At 38.7% G+C, this 24,538-nt stretch overlaps 1 protein-coding gene across 1 annotated transcript in view; it reads right to left on the bottom strand.

The window, feature by feature from the left end:
- The window catches only part of STAC (SH3 and cysteine rich domain), a 187,153-nt gene that overhangs the window by 44,091 nt on the left and 118,524 nt on the right, over window positions 1–24,538 (bottom strand). The window contains exons 5-6 of the mRNA XM_018557802.1: window positions 22,386–22,501; window positions 1,077–1,155 (exon numbers count right to left, since the gene is read on the bottom strand). Of these exons, the coding sequence (XP_018413304.1) occupies window positions 1,077–1,155; window positions 22,386–22,501 (195 nt within the window). The remainder of the gene's footprint in view (window positions 1–1,076; window positions 1,156–22,385; window positions 22,502–24,538) is intronic.

The following is a 24,538-nucleotide window of genomic DNA, read 5'->3' as shown; positions in this document are numbered from 1 at the left end:
CCTCGGCTTATATTCGGGACGGCTTATACTCGAGTATATACGGTATAACAGTATACAAATCATGTGTTAAAAATATAAACCATTATCTCAGTATAAACTATGAATTATTATCAATCAAATTGTTGCAAAAGGTGCCAAAAATGCAAAATTGTGTAGTGTGTGTTTTACATATAAACATAAATATACATATAAATATAAGTGCAAAAATATAAATTCATGAATACGTATTCCAATAAATACAAAAAGTGAAAAAAATCTCTCATAGAGAATATATAAGTTCAAAAAAGTCCACTTGTGTCATATCCAATGTGGTTGATCAATGATAGATAGTGAAAATTAGTGTTATTATATCCAACGTGTGTAGAAACACAATCCCAAAAGTGCTTGATGATCTTTCCGATACCGTGTTTGCATCCACGCCAACACCCCCTTAAGAGTGCACACTCACCACAATATTATTGTATATTGACAATAGTAGGCTCACTGATAAACCGCGAAGTCCTCGCATCTAGTTATAAGCTCTCCCACCGATGTTCCATAAATCGATAGATTACCTGATCAGTGCAGATGTCCCCCCCCAGTCTCTGCACACACTCCCCAGGATGCTGTCAGTGTGCGGTGCAGGTGGCTGAGGTCACATGACACACTGGGGACGCGCCGGTGCTTGGACTCATTGTACTCGCTTTGCACCCATAGCGCTGCATACCTATTATTATTCACCAATTCAGAGATGATTTGAGGATCTACAGCTGAGTGATACACACATAAGCTCCATTTTTGTTAATAGTTAAGGTACTTGAGTGCATTTCTTAGATTTAACTCCTGAGGTTAGTGCCACTGTAATCCCTGTAATACCTTCTATTTATAAATGCATACGCACTTTGTTTGCTTTTGGCATATCCAATACCTTTTAAATTTGATTACACCTGATTTTGCCACCACCCGTTTATAAAATGTGGAACCAATGTAGGCATTTTTATACCCCTTTGCAATTTTCTTTATTTTGATTGCAGTATGTTATCAGATATAATTAGCATATTTCAGAATAACATTGATCATGCTGGAAAAAAACTCACCACTATCACTCCGTTGTCTATTTACATCCAATAAATATGAACTATCTCCTTCTTCAGGCACATCTGCCAGATCCGCAGTCTGTAAGATATTCCAGAAAAAACACAAACAGTAAAACAGACATCCAAATACCCAAACACACATATCTGTCTATCTACAAATAGATTAGGGGCGAAGATTAGTAAATGTTTAAAATGCTGAAACCACAATGGATGCCTATAACATATAACATAATGAAATAACTAATTTATTTCTTCAATCACAGGGAAATGTATAGGAGGGTTGTTTTAAGGTTTGAACATCAAACATTTATGTGTTAATGCTTTGGAAACCAGTGTCAGTTAATGCTCTGGGATGCAAACAATATATTGCATATCTGATGCCCTGGGGCTTTCAAACGCTGGCTGTTTGATGCTTTTGGACCTGGACCCAAATGTCAAAATGTCAGTTTTATGTTGCATCCTTTCAAAATGAAGACAGTTTTTTAACTTTAAATCAGCCATATAAAATAGGTGGAAACAACACTTAACAACAGTAAAGTCTGTGTTAGCAAATACGAAGTTTCATGATCCTGTAGGATATATTTTTCATGTTAGAGGGCCACAGGGGCTCTCTCACAAACTAAACTAACGTTACTTGTTGAATAAAAAATAGCCAATTTGGCCTTATAGTAAAGCACCACCTGGGGCTAATGCAGTACTTTTACCTACATATGGCCTGTTTTGCATAGGATGTATAAAGCAGACAACCTTGCTGCAGTAATAAATAAAGTAGACTTTTCCGACCCTCGTAATGGGGCGTATACTGGTGAAACTCGAATAATTAGAATATCGTGCAAAGTTCATTTATTTCACTAATGCAACTTAAAAGGTGAAACTAATATATGAGATAGACTCATTACATGCAAAGCAAGATAATTCAAGCCGTAATTTGTCATAATTGTGATGATTATGGCTTACAGCTCATGAAAACCCCAAGAACCCCAAATCCACAACCTCAAAAAAGTAGATTATTACATGCAATCAATAAAACAAGGATTGTACATAGAACAATATCGGACCTCTGAAAAGTACAAGCATGCATATGTACTCAGTACTTGGTTTGGGCCCCTTTTGCAGCACTTACTGCAATTACTTTTGCATGATATTCTAATTATTTGAGTTTCACCTGTACATAGTGTACACTTTCTGCAAGCCAAATCTACACTGATTCATAACAATTACCACCAAATATATTTCATAGACTATAGTATTGCTATTTATTTTTTATTTTATTTTTGCAAATAAAAGAGTAAAACATTTGTTTGTTAATCCTTTGGCCATAGGCTACCCACCCTTCCCAAAATCTTGCTTTAAGGCAAAGGACAGAAGGAGTCTGTATCAGACTCAGCTGTCAAAACTGTGATGTTGTATTTGTAGCTTTTATATACATTTATTTTACATTAATTTCTCACATATGGTCTAGCATAAAGTTTGTGGCTCTTTTTTTCGTCTTCCTTCTGAAGGGATTATAGCAGCTGTGTATTTTGGGCCTGCTTATCTGCCCTTTTCCTCTTAAAGGGAGCATAGAATCCATTTATTCTAGGCCTGCTAATGGGCCCTTTTCCTACTCCTCCGCCTCCTTAAAGTAGTGTTAAACCAAACTTTTTTGTAATAATGATTCCAGATCAAACAAACATACATTGCTCAGCAAAGTATTTGTTTACATTTTTGCCCATTCATCATGTTTTCAAACAGTTGGCTCCAACTCTCTCAGCTCAGCTTCCCTGAACGTACTGTCCAGTACAAGATCATAAGGGACAGCACAGTCTCTAGCAGCTGTCCATCTATTAGATTGGATAAGGGAGGTGGGAGGATGGAGGAGTGGGGAGAAGGGGGAAAAATGGCTTGCATTGCTGTGCCTGTGTGGTCTATTCACTAAGCTGCCGTAGGCAGCCGAGTGAACGACCAACCTGAAGCAAAGTGAGCCGAACAATGTTCAGCTATTCACTTCAGGCTGGTATGGCTGGTTCCAGCCGTATGTCGGCTGAAATCAGCCGTACATCGGGTGGTTTCGGGTCGGCCGAACATGCTTAGCATGTTCGGCCGGCCCGAACCTCCGGCAGGCTACTCGCTGCTGTTCGGTCTATTCTTATAGATGCCGAACAGCAATGAGTGAATAGTGAATAGCCGAATGCTGCCGAGCGGCATTCGGCTCGGCTGTTCTGCTCGGTCTGTGGGACAGAGCAGAACAGAAACATTGTTTAAAAAGTAGAAAAAATGAAAACAATTGTGCGGAGCTAGCAGTGACAGCTAGCTTTGCCCAACTGTTTTCTATTTGCTGGGCGGTTCTGCTGCCGTAAAAAAAAAAAAACTTGAGGGGACCTGATGGAGAACTGCAGGTCCCCTCTGCTGATTGACAGCAGCAGTGGGCGGGTGCAATAACTAGTTTGCAATTGGCTATTGCAAATTGAAATAGCCAATAGGAATCTAGCAATGCATTCTTTTTGTGAACATTTTTTTTTATTCTGACGGCTCCATGTCAGAATAAAAAAAAAAAGCAGGGAAAGGTTTACTCTGCTCGATCGTGCAGAACAAAACTTTCCTTTAGCGGGAGACTCCCGGAGCGCCCGGGAGAGTTGGGCTGTCTGGAGATCAGTGTCCTTGGTTACTTAGTAACCAGGAACGCTGATCTCTCGGCAAGGGGCCAGAGCCAGCCGTAAGATCACGGCTGGCTCCGCCCAGCTGTCAGAAGCAGGCCGTCGGCCGGCCGCTCGGCCAGTGGCCGGCCGCTCGGCCAGCTTCGGCTTTCACCTCTGCATATGCCTTCCACTCAGCCCACTTCGGGAGCTGTACGGGCTATCAGTAAAACCGAAGGGGTCCTGGGGCCGAAGCTAGTCGAGGGATCAGCCGAAGCTACGGCTAGATCCTGTGGCTGCTTCGTGAATAGACCCCTGTGTGTTTGTGGAAACACACATAGCTTACTAGCACACACACTCCATAGAACCCTGCAAAGGAAAGAAGCCACCGTGAAACAGGATATCAGGGCTAGTGCTCAGATGTCCAGCTGATTGTGCAGGAAACTAAAACTTTTAAACATCAAAGAGCAGCATCCATTGTAAGCAATTTAATCAGCATTTGAAAGAGCCTAGAAAGAAAGAGCCTAGAAACATCTTAAATTTAATATCACTTTAAGGGTTCAGAGCAGCCAATTGCCTTTCTAGTGCTCCTCCTGCACCCTTTTCCACCTCCTCCTCTGCTAGTTGGCAGAAATTTTGGTGGCTGCTATCCCAAGGGCTAGTCCACAAACCTCTGCTTGGCTGCTACGAAAGAAAAACATTTTCCCAAATCCCCCCCATGCCCAGTGTCTTCATTTCAGCTCTGCCTAACACCATGTGTATGCCTTTTTTTGTGTCCTGTGCTACACAGCAATGTCAGGTACTCAACTGCCATCATTTTACCCTGAAGAGCATATGCAAGCCACCATTACTTTCCACAGAAAACCTGCCCTCCACCAGTATGTTGAATGCTGTGAGGCAGCAGGAGACAGAGAAGGAATATGAGGAGTAGTAGGATGTTTGGAGTGCTGGCAAAAAAAAAAAGGAGGGGCAGTGTTAGGGGGTAGTGCAGGATGCACCAAATAGAGGAGGGAAATCATGCTGGCAGTTAGAAGGAGAAGGACTGTTGGGGTGCTGGCAGTAAAGAAGGGATCAATTTTTATGGAGGCTTTAAGAGGGATGTTTCACTCCTCCCTGATCCCTCCCTAAACATAGTATAGCCAAATATTTTGCACAGTCAATGCACAATATGTAAGCAGCTTTATTAGGCTGCAATTTCAAAGGGAGAGGCAATGCATGTTTTATTTCACAAGCAATAGCCAGAAATATTGTACAACAAAGACTCAATGAACACTATGTAAGCAGCTTTAGTAGGCAGCAATTTAAGAGGAAAAGTCCAGGCAGGTTTTTTCAAGAACTAAAAATTACAGTGTATTAGTTCAATAAAATAGTTAAAAAAATATTGTGCAGTCAGTACACAATACATAAGGACTGATTGCAAAACTGTACATTAATGAAATCCATTAACTACTTGTTTTTTGTCTTTGATACACAAGCCCTAATACAAAGGTTCCTGAGTTGAAGGATTACTGAAGGCTGGGCGTTTTTTTTTTTACCTTAATACATTCCCTGTATTAAGGTAAAAAACGCCTAGTACCTTTTTTGATCCCCTGTCTCCCCCAACATTTACCTGTCAGCATCACTTGTCACCGCCGCTGATCCCCAAAGCGATCCTCCATCCAAACTTCCTTTTTGCAGAAGAGGAGATTGAGGGCAGAGGAGCCACAGGCTCCTTCTGCTGTCAATCAACCTGTTGGGGGAAGAGTAGGGGGGTGACCTGCCGCACTACTGTGTGTGTGCATGGACGCACACAGCCACTTGCGTGCACGGCCAGGAACGAGCATGCACGGGTGCCCGATAGCAGCTGCTTAGCTGATGAAAGTACCCATGCAGGGGGTGGGGGAGAGTATTGCGGGGAGCCACTAGAAAACAAGAAGTGATCATTTTTAATAAAGCACAAAGGATTTCTTGTTGTTCTTAAGAATATAAAAGAAACACATGAAGCTTTAATATAACTTCCCTTTCAGTGTATGCAAGGAATTGCTTAAGCCCTAATGAAGGGGGATTGTTGAGTATTGATTAGGTGTCATCACTGGGTCTGCCTGTTGCTGTTTGGTGGGAGAGGCCTGGAAGGCTCCTGAAAACATCACAGCTTTCAGCCCTGTATCTTTTTGGAAAGATTTATATGAAAGAACACATCTTCGGGATCTCTGTAGATGTGCATGCTTCTCACTGCTGGCCACTGAGTGCTGCACACTTTAGCGTTGCACTCTGCTGATTGGTTGACTATTGGTTGCAAGCATGTCTAAAGGGATGCAAGGTATGTGTTCTTTCACATAAAGTTCCAAATCAAAATGATTGATGGCGGAGAAAGCTAATAGCCTAACAGCAGTAAGAGTGGGACCAAGGACTGTATGGATCACAGAGAAAAGTGACTGATGAATGATAGAGGCTGAGGCTTCAAAGGGATATAGTATGGAGATGCAAGACTGCAGAGAATTGAGAGTAATCTATTTCTACACTGGAGAGGACTTGCTACAGGTGCGCAAAAAGGTAAGGCTGGAGTTCAGCCTTACTAAACATTCAAAAGTGATGGAAAGAATATAAAATCTAAGTACATTTGCATTCACTATTTCATAGCTTATAACTAATACTAAATGTGAACGATTGTGACTAATACCTGAATGATATATAGAAGGAACATCTATGTTTGCAAATTAATTAGTTTTGTGACACATCAGACTAATGATGAGTGTCTTTGCCAAAATGTTTCTAGGGATCCATGGCAGATGGTGTATTTGACAAAAGTAATGGAGATCAATACCACCTGCTCGTGACATTCTTGTTTTGATAAAAAGCTGCGGTTTTAAAACACTGGAATGTTGACAGCACATAAATGAATCATTATCATTTGTCCTACCGCCTAATGCTAGACTATTTACTTTATATGAGGGCAGGACTTTATTAATAATCAATCAAAGTAATTATTCACTGAGCCAGGTATTCACTGAGCCAAGTATTCTACAACTTATGAACTAAATAAAAAAGGAAACTCTGTGAATGTATTATGAAACACAATTCATGCCTTTATCATTACTGATCTCTGCATGCTAAAAAGTGAATCTACATTGTAATTGGGGGTTTTTCTGCTCCCAATTTTTAGTTAGTTTTAGTGAGATTTTACCTTTCATGAATCAGTTCAGTGCTAATGAATGATTTGTTCTGTTTAGTACAACTTGTTCAATATAACATAATACTTTTTGTCTTACGAAGAAAGATTGTTCAGATGAATATACTATATCCTGCGTTCCTGGAATTGGAATATTCATAGTTGTAGGTCAACATTAAAAAAAGTCCATCCAAAATATTTTTCGTTTTTGATAGTGATTAAGGGTTACAAAGGAAAATATTTCAAAGTTTAGGGTTCCTCCACATGTTTTGTTACTTATTCTTCTAGTAACCACTCAAGAAGTGGAAAGATGCTTAAAAAAAAAGAAACATTGCCAATAGTAAACATCAACAATGTGGATTGATGTTTTGGAAGTCCAACATCAAATAACAAATAAACGTGAAATAGAAGGATAGAAGAAAGAGTGAAACAAAACTTGAAAACACCCAAAAAATAATTTGAAATTGTATTTTTTTTGGACTCAGTGGGGCAGGGTAAGAACTGTGGCAGGTATAGGCAATCTTGGCACTCCAGCTGTGCTAAAACTACAAATGCCATCATGCCTCTGTCTCTGGGAGTCATGCCTATGGCTGTCAGAGTCTTGCAATGGCTCATGGGAATTGTAGTTCCAAAACAGCTGGAGTGCCGAGGTTGCCTACCCCTGAACTATGGTCATGGTGGGCTGTATTGGTTGTATTGCTGGTGTATTCCTGTGAAATTTCCTTTACAACCCCTCCTGGTAATGAATTTGTAGAGAGTGAAGGAAAATCTCTCCAATAGAAACATGGACAATATAAAAATGTGAAACTTATTTTAACTCTTTTTTTTACCATATACAAAGCTAAAACTAAAGTTTTAGTTGGATATCCACTTTAACTTCAGTAAGTTTAAAGATGCAGATTTTATAATATTTTATAAAAAATACAGTTATTGCTGTAGTCTGCAAATGCTCTAATCATTTCATTTTCTGGAAAACATCCTCATATTGAGTTCTTATTCTTCACATCAATGTGCAGTTAGTGCTGATAGCTTTCTTAGCTGCAGCAGATTCGACCATATCTAGAAGATCCAAAAATGAAGCACATTTCTGCTTCTAACTGCCTTATAGAATTATGTGAAAAATTATTTTTTTGCCATTTTACTTGCTGGAAGATACCCAGACTTAAAAATTATTTATATATGAGAGGTAAAGAGAAAGCGTAGGGTATAGACCAATACTGGTAAAGTTAGGATTACAAAAAATACTTTATAAGACACATTTTTTTTTGACGAATATTTTAAGACCATAAATAAAGAGACCGCCTTAGTAAAATCATGTAACATAAATAAACGGGCCACATTTTAAAATCCCCAAGTGAGAGTGTTGATCAACAGCTTAGTTCATTAATTTCCAGGAGGGATGGTCATACCTGGACCAGAAAACTTTTCCAGAATATATTCAAAATATATCAGAAAATATATCACAAACAGTTATATCCTGTCTCACAAGAAAACACTGGCAGTCTCCAATTTGTATTGTGGCAGGGCCTCCAATCAGCATTGAAGGGGCAAAGTTCACACCCCGGCATGTAGAACTGTAGGAAACTACAAAATTATTTTAAATACTTCAGGTGTAGAAGCTAATGCAAACAATCATACTAAAAGAAGCATAGCAACATAGTCCTAATCAGCTGGATTATTATTTTGTAGAGCTCCAGGAGGTTCTCCAAACAGTACTGAAGGAGCAGGATTCACATACAAATACTGAATAGCTTTATCATAACTGAGCATTAAAAACAAAGTTTTTGACATGAGGAGTAGCAATATTTTATTGTAATATGATATTGTATCTATGTAAATCCAGGGCTCTATGCAATCCCCATGCAGATCAATACTCATAAAACAGTGAAGCAACCATTCAAAATGCATATATGAAGAAGGATAAAAAAGTGTCAAGCTAATTAAGCAACATTTTCCCAGATATTAGAAGGCATGTAGGATAATGATAATAAATCAAATTGTGCAGTGGCACTTCACCTGTGCCCATCACAAGTACTGTGTAGACCAAGACCGTGCATTCAAGTAAGTAGCGCATACAGTTACTAGGCTGACATCCTGTTAAAGAGTCAGGGAGTACTGTATAATACCGTAGTGATCCAGGATGATCAGAATAAGGTAAGGTACCACAGATCCGCCCACACTGAACAGAGAGTGATGGGCTGGAACATAAACATGAATTTTAACAACATTTTGAGACTTTCTAATATTGCCCTTTGATTAATTTTGAATGTTTTAATAAGGTGGACCCTTTATTTATGGGTTTGGAGTTTGTTTAAAATATTTGTCTAATAACGTAATTTTTGTAATCCTAGCATTGCCAGTATTTGTGCTATACCCTAAGCTTTATCTTTACCTGGCAGTGACCTGGTTGGGGGTTCTTTTATTTTGTTTAGATGACAGTAGGAACAAACATATGGGAGCTCTTTGTGGATATCTATGCGGCCCAAGAAAATATCAGCTTCCATAATAGCCGTTGACATTTGAGTGGATAATCCACTCATATAAAAGTTGTTAATAACCTGTAAAATTGGCAATTATTGAAAAAAGGGCTTAAACTTTCTTCCTTGTCTAGTTGCATTATATTTAGTGTGATTTTTTTTAATATAGCCATTTTAATAGAATAACTCTCAATTTAGACATCATTATTTTAAACCTTTGGCCTCTATACCAAAAGTTTTTGGTTTATTAGTCTTAATCAGTCATTAGGGCAGCTGTCTCAAAGGGCTTGGTATTTGAGGTGTACACAGGCGTGAGTGAAATATATTTCATTAGTATTTACTAGATTTATTTTTAAATATTACTCTTTTTCTGGGGCATTAATACTGTATACTACAAACATTCCACAAACAACACACATTAACGTTTGTACATCATCCCCATTAGAGTAATCTAAAAGCTCAATTTTATTTCTTTCATGAAAAAATTTTTTGAGCACCCATTACTTTTTGGAAGGGATCCCACTATGTCTAACACCGTTGTTACAACTTCTTGATTCATGTCAAAATTTTTCACATTTTTGTAATTTCTACAATTCATCAATATTTAATCCCCCAGTTTCCAATCAACCCCCCCCCCTCGTTTTTGTTAGCACTTGTACTTTTATCTATTATTTGCACAAGACCTCTGAAGGAGCAGATTCAATCAGCAAAACATATCAGGTAGTGCTGTATAATTAGGAAAAGTGGAAATTCAAAAAATTTGAAGAGTTCCATGTAAATCAAAACGTTGTAATAATGGCATTAGACATGATGTGATCCTCCTCTAAAAAGTAATGGGGGCTAAAAGAAAAGTGAAAACAATTCATGTAAGAAATAAAATTGGCCTTTTAGATGACTATAATGGGGATGATGCACAAACATTAATGTGCATCATGTTTGTGGAATGTTTGTAGTATATGTAATTAGTAAACCAGACCCATTGGAGTTGATTTACTAAAGCAAATAGGCTGTTCACTTAGCAAAGGAAAGTTTCCTTAGCTTAATGGATTAGGTGAAGCTCTGCTGACTTCCATCGTGCTGTTTTTTTTTTTCTTTTCTTGAACATGATTGGGTTTTCTTTGCAAAGGAAATTTTAAGAACAGCCTATTTTCCTTTAGTAAATCAACTCCATAGTTTCTACTATACTATACACACTGGATGCTGGCTATCCCTACCTTGTTTTGCTTACCTGGTCCCAAAGGCATCTATGAATATACCTGTGTGCACTCTGGTTAGAATGTTAGAAGTAAAACATGAGATTATCTGTCCTGCTTTCAGCAAAATTAAATGGGTCTATTCACGAAGCTGCCGAAGGATCTGGCCATTGCTTTGGCCGATCCTTCGGCTACCTTCGGCCCCAGGACCCCTTCGGTTCAGTAGAACCAAAGGGGTGCTGTACGGGCTATTCACTATAGCCCGTACAGCTCCCGAACGTGGCTGAGCGGCTCAGTCGAGCCAAACGCATAGCTAACTCTCACTGGTGCCCCGGGAGTCTCCTGCTCCCGGCCGCCAAGGAGAGAAACACTGCTGTTTCTTTTTTTCTTTATTCTGACACGGAGCGATGTCAGAATAGAAAAAAAAATAAAAAACATTTCCCATTGAAATACATTGCTACATTACTATTGGCTATTTCAATTTGAAATAGCCAATAGTAATGTAGCAACGCATTTCAATGGGAACATTTATTTTATTTTTTTCTCACTTCACTTCAGGTCGGTCATTCACTCGGCTGCCTAAGGCAGCTTAGTGAATAGACCCCAAAGTGTTATGAAAGGGAAATATTTTAAGCTACCACATGTGGCAGTCTCAAGAAAGGGTCCATTTTTTTAGGAAACTAGTGGTAAACCTTTTAAAATATAAATGCCTAGAAACCAATCAGTATTATCTAGGTTCTAACACCTCTTTCTTTTTAATGAAAATATATGTTTTGATAAAAAAGCTGAAGATTATTTCTTTCTGTACAAATTTTACAAGTCTGCATGCCTGTAGGTTGTGTATTAAATACAGTATACAGTCTTAACAAGGGCATCACCTGCAACCAGACCAGCCTCTTCGTTGAAGAAGGAGAAGTGGGTCATGAGTTGGACCAGACACCGTTTACTGCAAACACCCAGTAGGTTTTGTGTTAAATCTCAAAGCTTTAACACAAGGATAAGTATCTTTTTTTCAGCCATGTGTATGCAATTTTCAAATTTCATTGAACTCAGCTTAAAGTAACTGTCACTTTAAAAACAAATAAGGAACTTTATTCTGGTGGGCTCACTTTATAAACTGTACCGAATTCCTACAAAGGAGAGGTTGTAGGGACTGTGTTGCCAAAAACATAATAGCCTAAGATCTTGCAGACCAGCACTGGATGTTAATTACATCAGCATAAGCTACAAGCATTCATGCTCACCAGGTTGTGAAAACCTCATAACATGGCCAAAAGCTAAAGCTTTAAAATAAGTGACATGCACAAAATCTTATAATGTTTTTTAAAGTGCTGACACTTTTATGAATAAATACTTAACCTTTAATGCTTGCCTAGGTTTTATATTCTTAAAATATAATATCAGAAAAAAAGTCTCTTTAATATCATTATATCAGTATCATTATATCAGAATTCAATATCAATTTATACAGCTGTTTATTTTAATGCTACAATTACAGAATAGTATTAAAGAAAATATTATATATATAATAAATATATTTCATGTACAGCTCTTATAGAAAATGAAAAATGTGCAGATTTCTTTATTTAAAAATGTTTACAAATATTAGATATGTATCTATTTCTTGCCTACCTAAGATAATGATAATGATATATTTTACTTGTGAATAAAGTGCACTGTGTCCTCGTTATAGTCATACAGTAAAACAATTGTATTATTAGTAACAAACGCTTAGTTTAATTTAAATAATCCACTTTATTTAGTAGTTTACAAATAGAATACAATTAGAAAATACATTAAGGCAGCTGTCAAATACCTATGCCTATCCTAAAATGAAAACACTATTTTTTAATAAATTTGTTAGTACAAGTTTAGATAATGTACTGTAAAGAAAGGGGTTTCTCAACAAACAGAAAGAAAAAGATTCACATAGAGACATGCAGAAAACTGAAAATAGTTATTGCTCTTAAATTTGAATATACTTTCAAACCCAGAAATATCAATCAAAAACACAAAAAGAGAAAACAGATTGGAAGGAAAAGAAACATAAAATGCTATAAGCAATTTTTTTTAATGCAACAAAGTAAATACAGTAATTGTGCTTACTAAAAAGGTAGTGCCAGAAAGCAGAACAAAAATATTTAGTGCTTAAAAACATAGAAAGCTTAAAGAAGTCACAGACATCTATTTTATATATAATAGTTCAAACATACTTTCCATGGGTTTTATTAAAATAGAAAAACCTACATTTACAATCATGTTCCTAATTAATTTTATTGACTACATTTATTACACACTTTAACAGGGCTATATACAAAAGGGTGAAGAGTTTGGCAGGAGAAGGGAACAAGCTAGGCCAAAATAGCTGTTTTTTAAAAATTCTCCAATTCAGCTCACTTTCCAGTTCGGCTATGTTGTCCTAGATTGTTCACTTCTCCTGACTTCTCCAAACTCGTCACCCTTTTGTGAATAGCCCCGTAAGAAATCGCAGTTTTATAATTAAGGGGTTACGGTGTTTTTTGGAACAAACATTTGTTTTTAGTTGAAAGCATTTAACATTGCTACTGATTGACATCTAGCATGTCCTCATGTTCTATTCCCCTATTTACATTTTTTGTTACTGCTAATTAAACATTGTAGTTTAAAGTAATTCTAGGAAACAAAATGCTAACAGATATAAAGTGCATGCACCTAGATGTGGCTGCACATACCGGCGTAGCTTCAGACTCTCACTTTGACCCAATGCTGGATCATTCAGATACAGCAGGCCACATAACTGTCTACTAGTTTAAAAGCTCACGTACAAGCAAGCCAGAGGGACAGCCCATCATATTGATTGGTCAATAAGAATGGGGGCAGGAGGAAGCAGACAATTTTGACACTGGCAGAAAGTGATTTGCCCAAATGCCCAACAAGAGCTTTGCCCAACTGCAATGACTCAGCATTTTGGGTGGAGCAAAGGCATTGGACACTGCTGTATATGCCTCTCAATATTTGCTGTTTATACCTGTGCATGCAATTTGTACCTGTCAGCAGTTTTACAATTTTGTTAAAGTGACAGTCACTTTAATGTAAGCACTGTAATTTGTAAAATTATCAACTGACCTCACAGATTGCAACAGAGGCAATATAAAAAGTATCCTTCAAGCCTATAGCTATAATGAGGCCACACCTTTACCACCAAAAATAAGTGATCTCTACATAAGAAAAAAGGTTGACATTGAGCCTGGAGTATTTGCCAGCTGGGGAATGGTCTTTCTTTATAGATTATTGCTGTGTGTAGCAGTAAGTATTTAGATATACGTAATATATTTACTATTTACTACACAGTAGTGCCAAGGTTATTTTCAATTTGTCATTTCTAAATTCTTCCCTTTTTAAATTTAGATTTTAAATTGATGTGAGAATATTCACAAACTTGCACAAAATCTAATGATTATAAGCTGGAAAGTACAAACTAGGAAATCAAACAGATGTGGCACTAAGGGGTCTATTCACAAAGCTGCCGAGGGCAGCCGAGTGAATGACCGATCAGAAGTGAAGTGAGCCGAACACCGTTCGGCTATTCACTTCAGGCTGGTACGGCTGATTTCAGCCGTATATCGGCTGAAATCAGCCGTACATCGGCTTGCTTCGTGTGGCTTCGGATCAGCCGAACATGCTGAGCATGTTCGGCTGATCCGAAGCCACACGAAGCAAGCCGATGTACGGCTGATTTCAGCCGTATATCGGCTGAAATCAGCCGTACATCGGCTTGCTTCGTGTGGCTTCGGATCAGCCGAACATGCTGAGCATGTTCGGCTGATCCGAAGCCACACGAAGCAAGCCGATGTACGGCTGATTTCAGCCGTATATCGGCTGAAATCAGCCGTACATCGGCTTGCTTCGTGTGGCTTCGGATCAGCCGAACATGCTGAGCATGTTCGGCTGATCCGAAGCCACACGAAGCAAGCCGATGTACGGCTGATTTCAGCCGTATATCGGCTGAAATCAGCCGTACATCGGCTTGCTTCGTGTGGCTTCGGATCAGCCGAACATGCTGAGCATGTTCGGCTGATCCGAAGCCACACGAAGCAAGCCGATGTACGGCTGATTTCAGCCGTATATCGGCTGAAATCAGCCGTACATCGGCTTGCTTCGTGTGGCTTCGGATCAGCCGAACATGCTGAGCATGTTCGGCTGATCCGAAGCCACACGAAGCAAGCCGATGTACGGCTGATTTCAGCCGTATATCGGCTGAAATCAGCCGTACATCGGCTTGCTTCGTGTGGCTTCGGATCAGCCGAACATGCTGAGCATGTTCGGCTGATCCGAAGCCACACGAAGCAAGCCGATGTACGGCTGATTTCAGCCGTATATCGGCTGAAATCAGCCGTACATCGGCTTGCTTCGTGTGGCTTCGGATCAGCCGAACATGCTGAGCATGTTCGGCTGATCCGAAGCCACACGAAGCAAGCCGATGTACGGCTGATTTCAGCCGTATATCGGCTGAAATCAGCCGTACCAGCCTGAAGTGAATAGCCGAACGGTGTTCGGCTCACTTCACTTCTGATCGGTCATTCACTCGGCTGCCCTCGGCAGCTTTGTGAATAGACCCCTAAGAGTCTACTTCAACAGTTTCCTGTGAAGTTACAATATTAGCAAAAAGAAGTGCTGCAAACATTATATTCCTACTCCCCTCAGTGTCCTCATTTACACACTGACTCAGAGGCTGCAGAGCTGTCGCCTTAGGGGGAATCTGCAGGCTCTCAGGACAAAGAGTATGTGACACTCATGGAAGAGATGGAAGAAAAAATGAAAAACAGTTTCTGTCTCAAGGGAGAATGCTTTGGCAATATACTGTAAATGGCATACATGTGAGTATTTAAAGCCCAAATACACTTTCAACTTAAATCAGCTAAATACATTTCTGGTGCATCAAAACAAAAGTTGTGCAAAGTCTTACAATTAATTTTCCTTAGACAGCAGCAACAGCCTGACTGTCCCCTACTAGCAAGCTGTAGAGAATAATCCTCACTCTCCGTGTGGAACCAGTGGCCTCTCTGCAAAATTCTGACATGCCTCCTGCTGAGTCAGATTTATAGGTCTGCCACCAGCAAAGCTCATGTTCCCTGGGTAGTGGAGAGCTCTAGCTCTGACTCAGTAGGGGTATGGCAGACCACTGCAGAAAGAATGCTGCATCCACAACAATGGTGGCTGGCAGGGGGCAAGCTTTTTTATTTACGCTGTGTCTGCTTTCTGAAGAAAACAATGGTTAAACTGACCACCTTTATTTTTGATGCACCTGGAATGTATTTAATGGATTTAAACAGATTTAAAGTTCAGCTGGTATTTAAGCCACATGTTTATGATTTAATGGAAGTTAGGCTTTGTCCTTGCAGGACAAAACAACAGGTTTAATGTAATTTCCTCTTCTCTAGCAGCATATAGTTACCCTTCCTTCTGTCCCCTGCTGTCCATTCAGCTGCCAGGCGCAACAAATACCTGGTACTTTGGGGTATTCGAGTGACAGCACTGGTGCTTTGTGATTGGTTCTGCACTGGCACATGGGGGCCAGTAAAGTCATCATCCCTGTGTAAGCTTTGAGTGGAGCCTGTGAAAAAAATCAAGCCTCTCAATTTTCCTATCAAGTCTAATGCCTCTGCTAATTCTCAACTGCTCTGGTTTATTTATTATGACTTGGATGAATATGTGATGACATTTTAGGATCCTTTCATTCAGAAATATAAACAATCTTTAAGGGTACACAAGCTTAGTTTTAACAGCTGTATGTGGCTGTTTATTCATGTTTAGTGTTCCCTTGTACATTGGGTTTACATATTGGGGATGCTTTACTAAAGGCAAATAGGCTGTTCACTTTGCAAGGCCTTAGCACTTTGCTGGGGAAGTTTATCCGTAGCTTAGTAAATGTGGTGAAATTTCACTCAGCCAAGAATAGCCAATCACATGCAAGGAAAGGTGCACATTGATTGACTGATGAAAGTCAGCAGAGGTTCAACGCATTCACAAATATTATATTATAATTTTTTTATTTCGTGTTTCAAACTTTATCATACCTGGGATGTCTACTGGACTCTTGTTTGGACAGATTTAGGTGAGTTATTCCTAGGATTTACTAAGAACTACAGGCCTACAATGTAAAACAACATATTTGCTTGAAAAACAATGTACAGCTTTTGGTACCTAAAATCCTGAATAATCATACCGCCAGGGAGGTTAAGGGCAAACTTCTCCTGCAAAGTGCAAATTCCCTTGCAATGTGAACAGCCTACTTGCTTTTAGTAAATCTACCCCTTTGTATGGTACTGCTCTGTCATTTACATTATAGCATCAAGGGCTTAATAGATAGCCAATTAGGTAAATTGAAAAATAAATTAAAAACTGTTTTTTGAAGAGAACACAGGCAAGTCCCAAGAGATACAAATTTTCAAAATCTCAACATCTGCATTAGATAACTTTGGACCTTATTCTTATCTGGAAGTGTCTAGAAGAATATTTGATGTTGCCCATAGAAATGAATAATTCTGCTGATACAGTATGACTAAAGCTGGGTATACACGTATATATTTTCTTCGTTCAATGTTCCAGCTGAATGAAGAACATATAACAAATTCCTCCATCAAACCTGCTGTTTTCATTGTATTCTGACAGTGGCCAAGCGGAGCTTGTAGCTGATTGGCTGCAAACCCCATTTGGCTGAGAATTTTCCAACCTGCTACTTTGATCAGCTGATTGATGGATATCAGGCAGAAGGGTGCTAACAGCGGCACCCACAGTGCAAATTTCATCTGGTTCATCAGATAATTTGATATATATATACCCTACATTAGTAATACTTCATTGATAACTACCCAATTATTGGCGCAAAAGAAGTTGATTGGTGATCTGATGTTGTACCACCTGGACAGAAAACTAAATTGCTCATTTAGAATGCAAGGTCCATATGTTACATAACATTGTATAATGGCTCAAAGGACCAGCAGGTATAGCATATTAGGCCAGAATGTATAGAGAAATCAATTTTGGTGATTGGATCTACCAATATATTGCAAATTTACTTTAGCCAGAAAAACCTTACAAGATGACAATAAAGGCTGTGTGTAGCTGCTAGCCAGTAGGTGTATACAAAACTGAAAGTTTTTATTGCCCAAAACTTTGATTGCAATGTATTGGAGTCATGGGGGAAGGCAAAAATAATTTTTTTTTGTTTTTAACTGCTTTCAACTACCCTGGACCTGTTTTTGTACAAAACAACCCCTCATTAGCCTCATCATTTTATGGGTTGTTTTCCAGAGAAAGGAAAAAGCCAACAGTAAAAAAAGTTAAAAAAATTACAGTGACAATACAGAAATAATTAAAAACACAGGTTTAAAAAAAAAAACAATAAATGAAATTAGCTTTACTGCCTTCAAAAACCCCCCAATAATAACATATTCTACATATTCTACTCCAGCATCTAAATTAGCAAATTTAAGAATGTAAGAGTTCCTGCTTTGGCAACATTTTGTGAATGGTGAAATTGGTAATTTTGCCAAAATCTGTTTATACCTACTGGTCAGCTACTGCAGGGTCACAATATAGCAAGTCAGACCCTTGCAATATATTTTCCTACCATCATATAAGATTTGTATTAAAAGTTGCTTCTCTGTTCATTCCTACTTTCATGCTATCATTATACAACATACTACATAAAACGGGAATCACAAAAAAACAAAAGCCTGATAAAAACATGGAAACCTCTATTTTGAAAATCAACCAAATAACATTTAAAAATCTCATGTAAATTCCCACCCTAGATCACAAATCAATAGGCTCTCTGAAAACAATATTAGATTAAGTATGAAAGGAACACTCATTTCACAATTTTAAACGTTTCCTTAGAGCTCAAGGTTACATTAATACAGCTAGTCCTTAAAACATTTCAATTGTCCATAGATAAACTCAAATGATAATTTCCAAGTTCAAACAATTCATACAATTGCCTGTTTGAATTCATTTGTAATTATGATCTGCAACACACTTTAAACCACCAATTTTTGATTAATCTCTAATTCACACATGCCATCTTCAACAACACCACTTCTATTGTGGAAAAATCCCACTTTAAAGTGTAGTTCCACTATTACAGTCAAATTTAAAAAATGCCCACTGTTTATTTGTTATGTGTTCCCATTCACACAGCATACCTCAAATATTTCTTTTTATACAATGTTCTTACCGTTCTAGTTGTTTCTCTGGAATTATAATTTCAGAATGAAAGGGGAAGGACAAAGTGGGGACAAATTGAGTTTCTCTCATTAACCTGCAATGCAGAACCCAAGCCTTAACACTTTGTAAAGACAGACAGTGCTAAAATCTAGTTTACAAATAATAATGAGATTTGGCAGCACACTACAGACAGGGTTATTTATGGTAGACACGACCTCCCCAGTCCCCTTCTTAACATTACATAGTAAGGGAAAACTTTAGTTTTGGAAGCAGGTAGAAATGTAAGCAGTCATTTTTTTTATGTTATGCTACGTAAATGGGAAAATGTAACAAATATAAAGTAGGTGTCGTCCCAATTTGGCTGGAAAAGTGGAAATAAACTTTAAGTTAATTTTATTTTTCATTTAATTTGTCATATGAGCTACTGCTCTTTTATGTAAATATTAAAGGTAAACATGACAACATAAATGCAGCATGCACTACACAAAGCATAAATGGCAGTAAAGGTGTCAGTGTGTAACTCAATCTGACAGCACCAAAAATAAACATGGAGATTGCATTGTAGCTTTGCAAAACAATGAAACAGATAATCATGGCAACAGATTTATCAAACAGGGCTACCAAAAGTATGTTTGGTGAAACCTGTTGTAATCCATGATTGCCTTATTTGTTGTGTTGTGCCACATCTGCCTTTATTAGTAAATGTTTACCTTACTGAAATGTATTTATCTAATTTCAGGTGAAAATAACCTTCGAACAGAGACTCCATTCAAAACCTATTACTCCATTTTGGTTGGAATGGAGTGAAGCATATAGTGATATTAAAGTCAAGAGGTTTTTCAAATATTGACAAAATCCCTTAGAATGGATGAAGCTTCTTTATGATGTTTAAAAGTTTTAGTTTCCTGCAGAATCAGCTGGTCCCCTGAGCCCTGTCCTGACAGTCTTCTTTAGGGTGGCTTCTTTCCCTTGCAGGGTCCTATAGAGCCATCCTTGTGTGTGCTAGTAACCTGTGTGCGTTTCCACAAACACACAGGCACAACAGTCCTCCTTCCTCCCTTTTCCCTTCTCAAGGCTAGTAGATGAATGGCTGGTGGAGACTGTGCCCTCACTTGTGATCTTCTACTGGACAGAGAGACTGTATCCACAGATGGATGCCGGTGTATGGCTATCATCTTTCTTTTTCATCTTAGTAAACAGGGCGGTAGTATTAAAAACATTATTATCTGTCTGCACACTAGAGTGGCATGAATAACATATTACAGTGTAATAGACATACATTCTGCACAATAACTGAGATACCTACTACCATGTCTTTATCATCTATTGCATTATATTTTGTATTCACCTGAAATAAGCAAATGTAAGCTAACTATGGCATACAGACAAAAGCAGCTAAGCTGGGCATCAGCTAAAACATAAAATCACAGTAAGGTTTTTAAAGCATTATAATGAAAATTGTCTACTTAATGCAAGCTAACTTTGGTTAATAACTTAATTCCCCTGCAAAACCCTACACATTTCTTCAAAACCACATGCATACTAGCAATATGCTTAACTCCAACTGAAGTGTAGTGTGTTTTTCAGTAATTGGCTTGATAAAGACAGCCTTACATGGTTTAAAAACACTGCATGTTATTATGGTGGTTTCCTCAGTAAAGTCCTCTTAAGTGAAAATGTATAGCATGCTGGCGACATATGCAATTGTTATGCACAGCCAGAACGCAAGACAAGGCAAATTGCCTTGTCATGTATGGCCTCGTTTCACACCACTGCATTCTGAAGGTGTGCATTTAAAATAAGTACGACATGCAGTACTTTTATAAGCACACCGCAGTGACATGTGGTACAACCACATTGCACTGTGGTAAACCCATAGAACTGAATGAATATACACTTATGATATTTCAATAAAGTTCTCAAAAGAAAAAAGAACTAACAGCTCGATCAATATTGTTCAAGGACATGCACACCAGCAGCCGTGCGGTTGAGCGTGGCTGCTGGTGTCAATGTACCCTTAAAGCTGAACTCTTGGAAATTGTCTAAATACAAGGGCATATGTATTGTTAATTAAATCTTGCTTTACTGTGTAGATTTCTTCCAGATCTGTGCAATAATCCATTATGAAATGTTGCCTCTGAGCTGGAGGTTCCTTTATTCAGACACGTCATGGCTGCTTTCTCTTTTTGTGTAGGGTGAATGGTCTTATATCCACCCCCTCCTGTAGTTTTCTGCAGGCTGCCTGTAGTGGTTGGGCCTGTGGGATCCTTCCTACAGATCTGCTTTGTGAACAAGCTATGTGCAGCACAGTGATGCCTGTTAGAATACACATTACTGTGTTTATAGCAGCAACTTCTGCAGTATACAATTTCGGTCACTAGATGCCAGTGTTTATAAGTTCTGTTATACAGTATCTATGGTATATGCTCTGTTGTATTTAAAAGAAATAAAGCTGTAAAGCTGTTGTATTGAATAAAGCTGTTTTCCTTCCTGTTTTCAAGCCATGTGCAGCATGCATATCACAATGTGTGCTTGTGTTTCTCTGTGAGGCTGTGCAAGAAGTTCCAACAATGCCACCATTACTTTTACATGATGAGATAATAACTGGCTGTCACCTTCAGCACCCACTATAGTTAAAGTACAACTAAAGGCTTCTGTATTATAGTCTAAACAAGTATCAAAACCAGTCACTGTGTGATGAACAAGGCTCAAAAAATAAAAGAAAAACTTCCTTTACCTGCCCTGCCTGAGCCAAATCATCCCTCATTTGTGTTTCACACACTTCCCTCCCAGACACTGTTGCTCACAGTGGGAAGGTTTTAGCAACAGGGGCAGTGCTGCCAATCCAGAAAGCAGAGGGTAGGACTAAGTGTAGACAGGTGTTGACTAAATGACAATGCTTGTGAATCCGCAGTTACAATACTGATAGCCACGCCCACTGCAAACATTTTTTAGTCCACTGCAGTGCAAGCAGGCACAGCCTATATAGGAGTGGTCTACTCTGCTCTGAATTCAGGACCAGTGCAGCATCATTTTCACACCATCAAAGGAAGCTGCATTAGGTAGTCTTCACTGGCAGGCTTAACAGGTAATTGTGGGTATTTATATGCAACTGGATATTATTATTTTGGCATTGATGGAACTCACCACAACTAAGCCACCTGATGGCTGAAGAGGCTGTTTGCCTGGGCAAAGTGACTATATACAAATTTTCGAAATTTTTATAGATGCTGATTAGACAATTTTAAAACCACATTGTTTCCCCCAAGGACATTTTATGGATTTAAACTTCAGTTGAGCTGCAGTAAATTCTTTTAAATTGCAACAAAATACACTACAGGTCAAATGGAGGTGGCAATTGCCATTAAAAAGTACATTTTAATCTCCTAGAATTTATGTTCTTGCAAGGTATGTTATTATTTAAAGCTGGAAACATCAATTTCCACAAACAATTACTAATAAAAAAATCATTTTTTTCAGTAATTCTAATTGTATATAAATTCAGTGGATTTAACATATAAAATATAGATAATATTCTGATACCAATAAGCTCTACAAAAGCAGCTAAAATCTGGTGTATAAAGACTGTGTTACAAAAAAACCCTCACTAGCATAATGGATGACAAGATACAGTAATAAATGTAACATTAATTTAAGCAAAGTATTACAGAGCTCCGATTTGGTGAGTCGGATCCACTTCCAGAACTGCTCTTCTTGGTCTTCTGTGCCAAAGAAGTCCCAAACCGGAGTGCTTCATATACAGGATCGACTTTGTTACCACAGGCTGAAGAATACAAAATTGAAAGAAATGAGACAGTCATTTTTCAAATATAAAAGCAAATTTACCTTAGTATGATTATTTACCTTAATCTGGTAAGGGCCGCTGGGGATGCAGAAATTCACTTTAGTAGTCTGTACTACGTACAGTCATTGATTGGATTCTTCTGGTGTCGCTTGAGTGACTTGCAATCTCTATACTGAACACAGGGAGTTACTCGCTTGGCACTGCTGCCATTCAGAAAATATCTTGCATTTTTTTTCAATGAATACAAGGTGTTCTCTGGTTGGGTGAGGTGGCAATTGTGGAGTCATCTGCCCCTCATTTCCACCTCATCCAATAAGAGAATGTCCTGTATGCACTGAAAAAAATACAAGATGGCACCCGGAAGAAACTAGCACTTAGTGTAGCACAGGCCCTGCAGTGAATTTTATCATCCCCAGTGGCCCTCTGGATGTGAGATATGAAGAATTAGATGTAACCTAGCTGGATGTAAATTTCAAAAAAAGATAATTCCTTAAGTCCAGCTTAAAATTGTGGTTTGTTTTTTTTTGGTTTTCTTTTTTGCAGAACTCCAGATATCTTGTCAGTTTTAAGCTGTAGACATGCTAGGAGTTTTTACACCCACAGGAAGGTTGTAAATGTGGGGTTACTTTCAGAGTAGCTAGACTGCAGCAGAAGCTCTGGAGTTAATATATCGACCACAGATGCGGAGGATGACTAGGACTATACTGCTTAGGCACCAAGTTAGACATCCAGCAGCTTACAGCAACTGCATGCAGTACAGAATAATCCAAGGAAAGCTGTGACTAGCATCATTACAATTCCAAAGAGTCACAAGACTCTTCCTGTGCATCTGTTGTCAGACCCTATGTACTAGACACGGGTCAGAGTCACAGCCAATTCTCCAACACTTAGTACAGTACTGGATATGTATAATCTTCACATACATACACATTCTGTGTTTAATTTGGCTTAACTGGCTTTATCATGGAGCCTCCTCCTACCTCCAGGCCCCATACCAGCAGCAGTCCCTGCAATGACAATAGTTATGCCATTGCTGTGCGGTAAATAAGAATATTTTTGAGACACAAAACTGAAATTGTTAAAATCTGAGAAAGGTTGTGCTTGATAGACATTAATCTTTTCTAAACAAAATAATGGTCAAAAATACTGATGTAAATAAGCAACGGAGGAGCTCAGACAAAATAATCTTATATTTCATTATTGCCAAGTCAGGAACTCAGTAGGGGGTGAGTAGGGTCTCACTATTGTCAGAACAGGGATACCACATGTAACCATTCCTTTTTAGTGGGTATCATTTTAAATAAACTGCAAAATAGTATGTAGTAATATTAAGGGCTCAATTAAAGGGCATGCACATCCGTATGGTGTGCATGCCCGTGCAGAGAGCTGATCCCAGGGGGGGAAAGGTGCTGCGTGTATTTGTGTGCAGGAGCCTGTACCTTCCTATGAGTATAGTGAATAGCCTGTACAGCAGCCCTGAACCGAAGGGGTCCTTGGGCCGAAGCTATCCGAAGGATCAGCCGAAGCTACGTCTAGATCCTTCGGTAGCTTTGTGAATAGACCACTTAATATTGTCAAATATAAAGTATTGCACTTAGGGGTTAAAAACAGGCAATCAGAATACACATTAATGGGTACTCCACTAGGGAAGTCAGAAATGGAAAAAGATTGAACAGCACACAATGCCAGGCTGCAGCAAACAGAGCTAGCAGAGTACTGTCTTGCATTAAAAAGGGAATGCACTATAGAGACAAAGCAATAATTCTGCCACTTTATAGATCACTGGTGTGGCCTCATCTTGAGTATGCTGTTCCGTTTTGGTCACCAGTCCACAGAAAAGATGTCCTTGAGCTGGAGAGAGTCCAGAGAAGAGCAACAAAGCTAATTAAGGGGGCTGGAGGATTAAAGCTATGAGACAAGGTTGCTAAATGTAAACTTGTTCACGCTGGAAGTGAGGCGATTAAGAGGGGACATTATTTTGATGTACAACATGTTCAGTGGTGATGAAGGTGATGG

This window comes from Nanorana parkeri, unplaced genomic scaffold (assembly GCF_000935625.1).
Source record: "Nanorana parkeri isolate BGI_ZX_2015 unplaced genomic scaffold, ASM93562v1 scaffold304, whole genome shotgun sequence".
NCBI classification, from domain to species: Eukaryota; Metazoa; Chordata; class Amphibia; order Anura; family Dicroglossidae; genus Nanorana; species Nanorana parkeri.
This window is presented reverse-complemented; position numbering and strand designations above follow the sequence as displayed.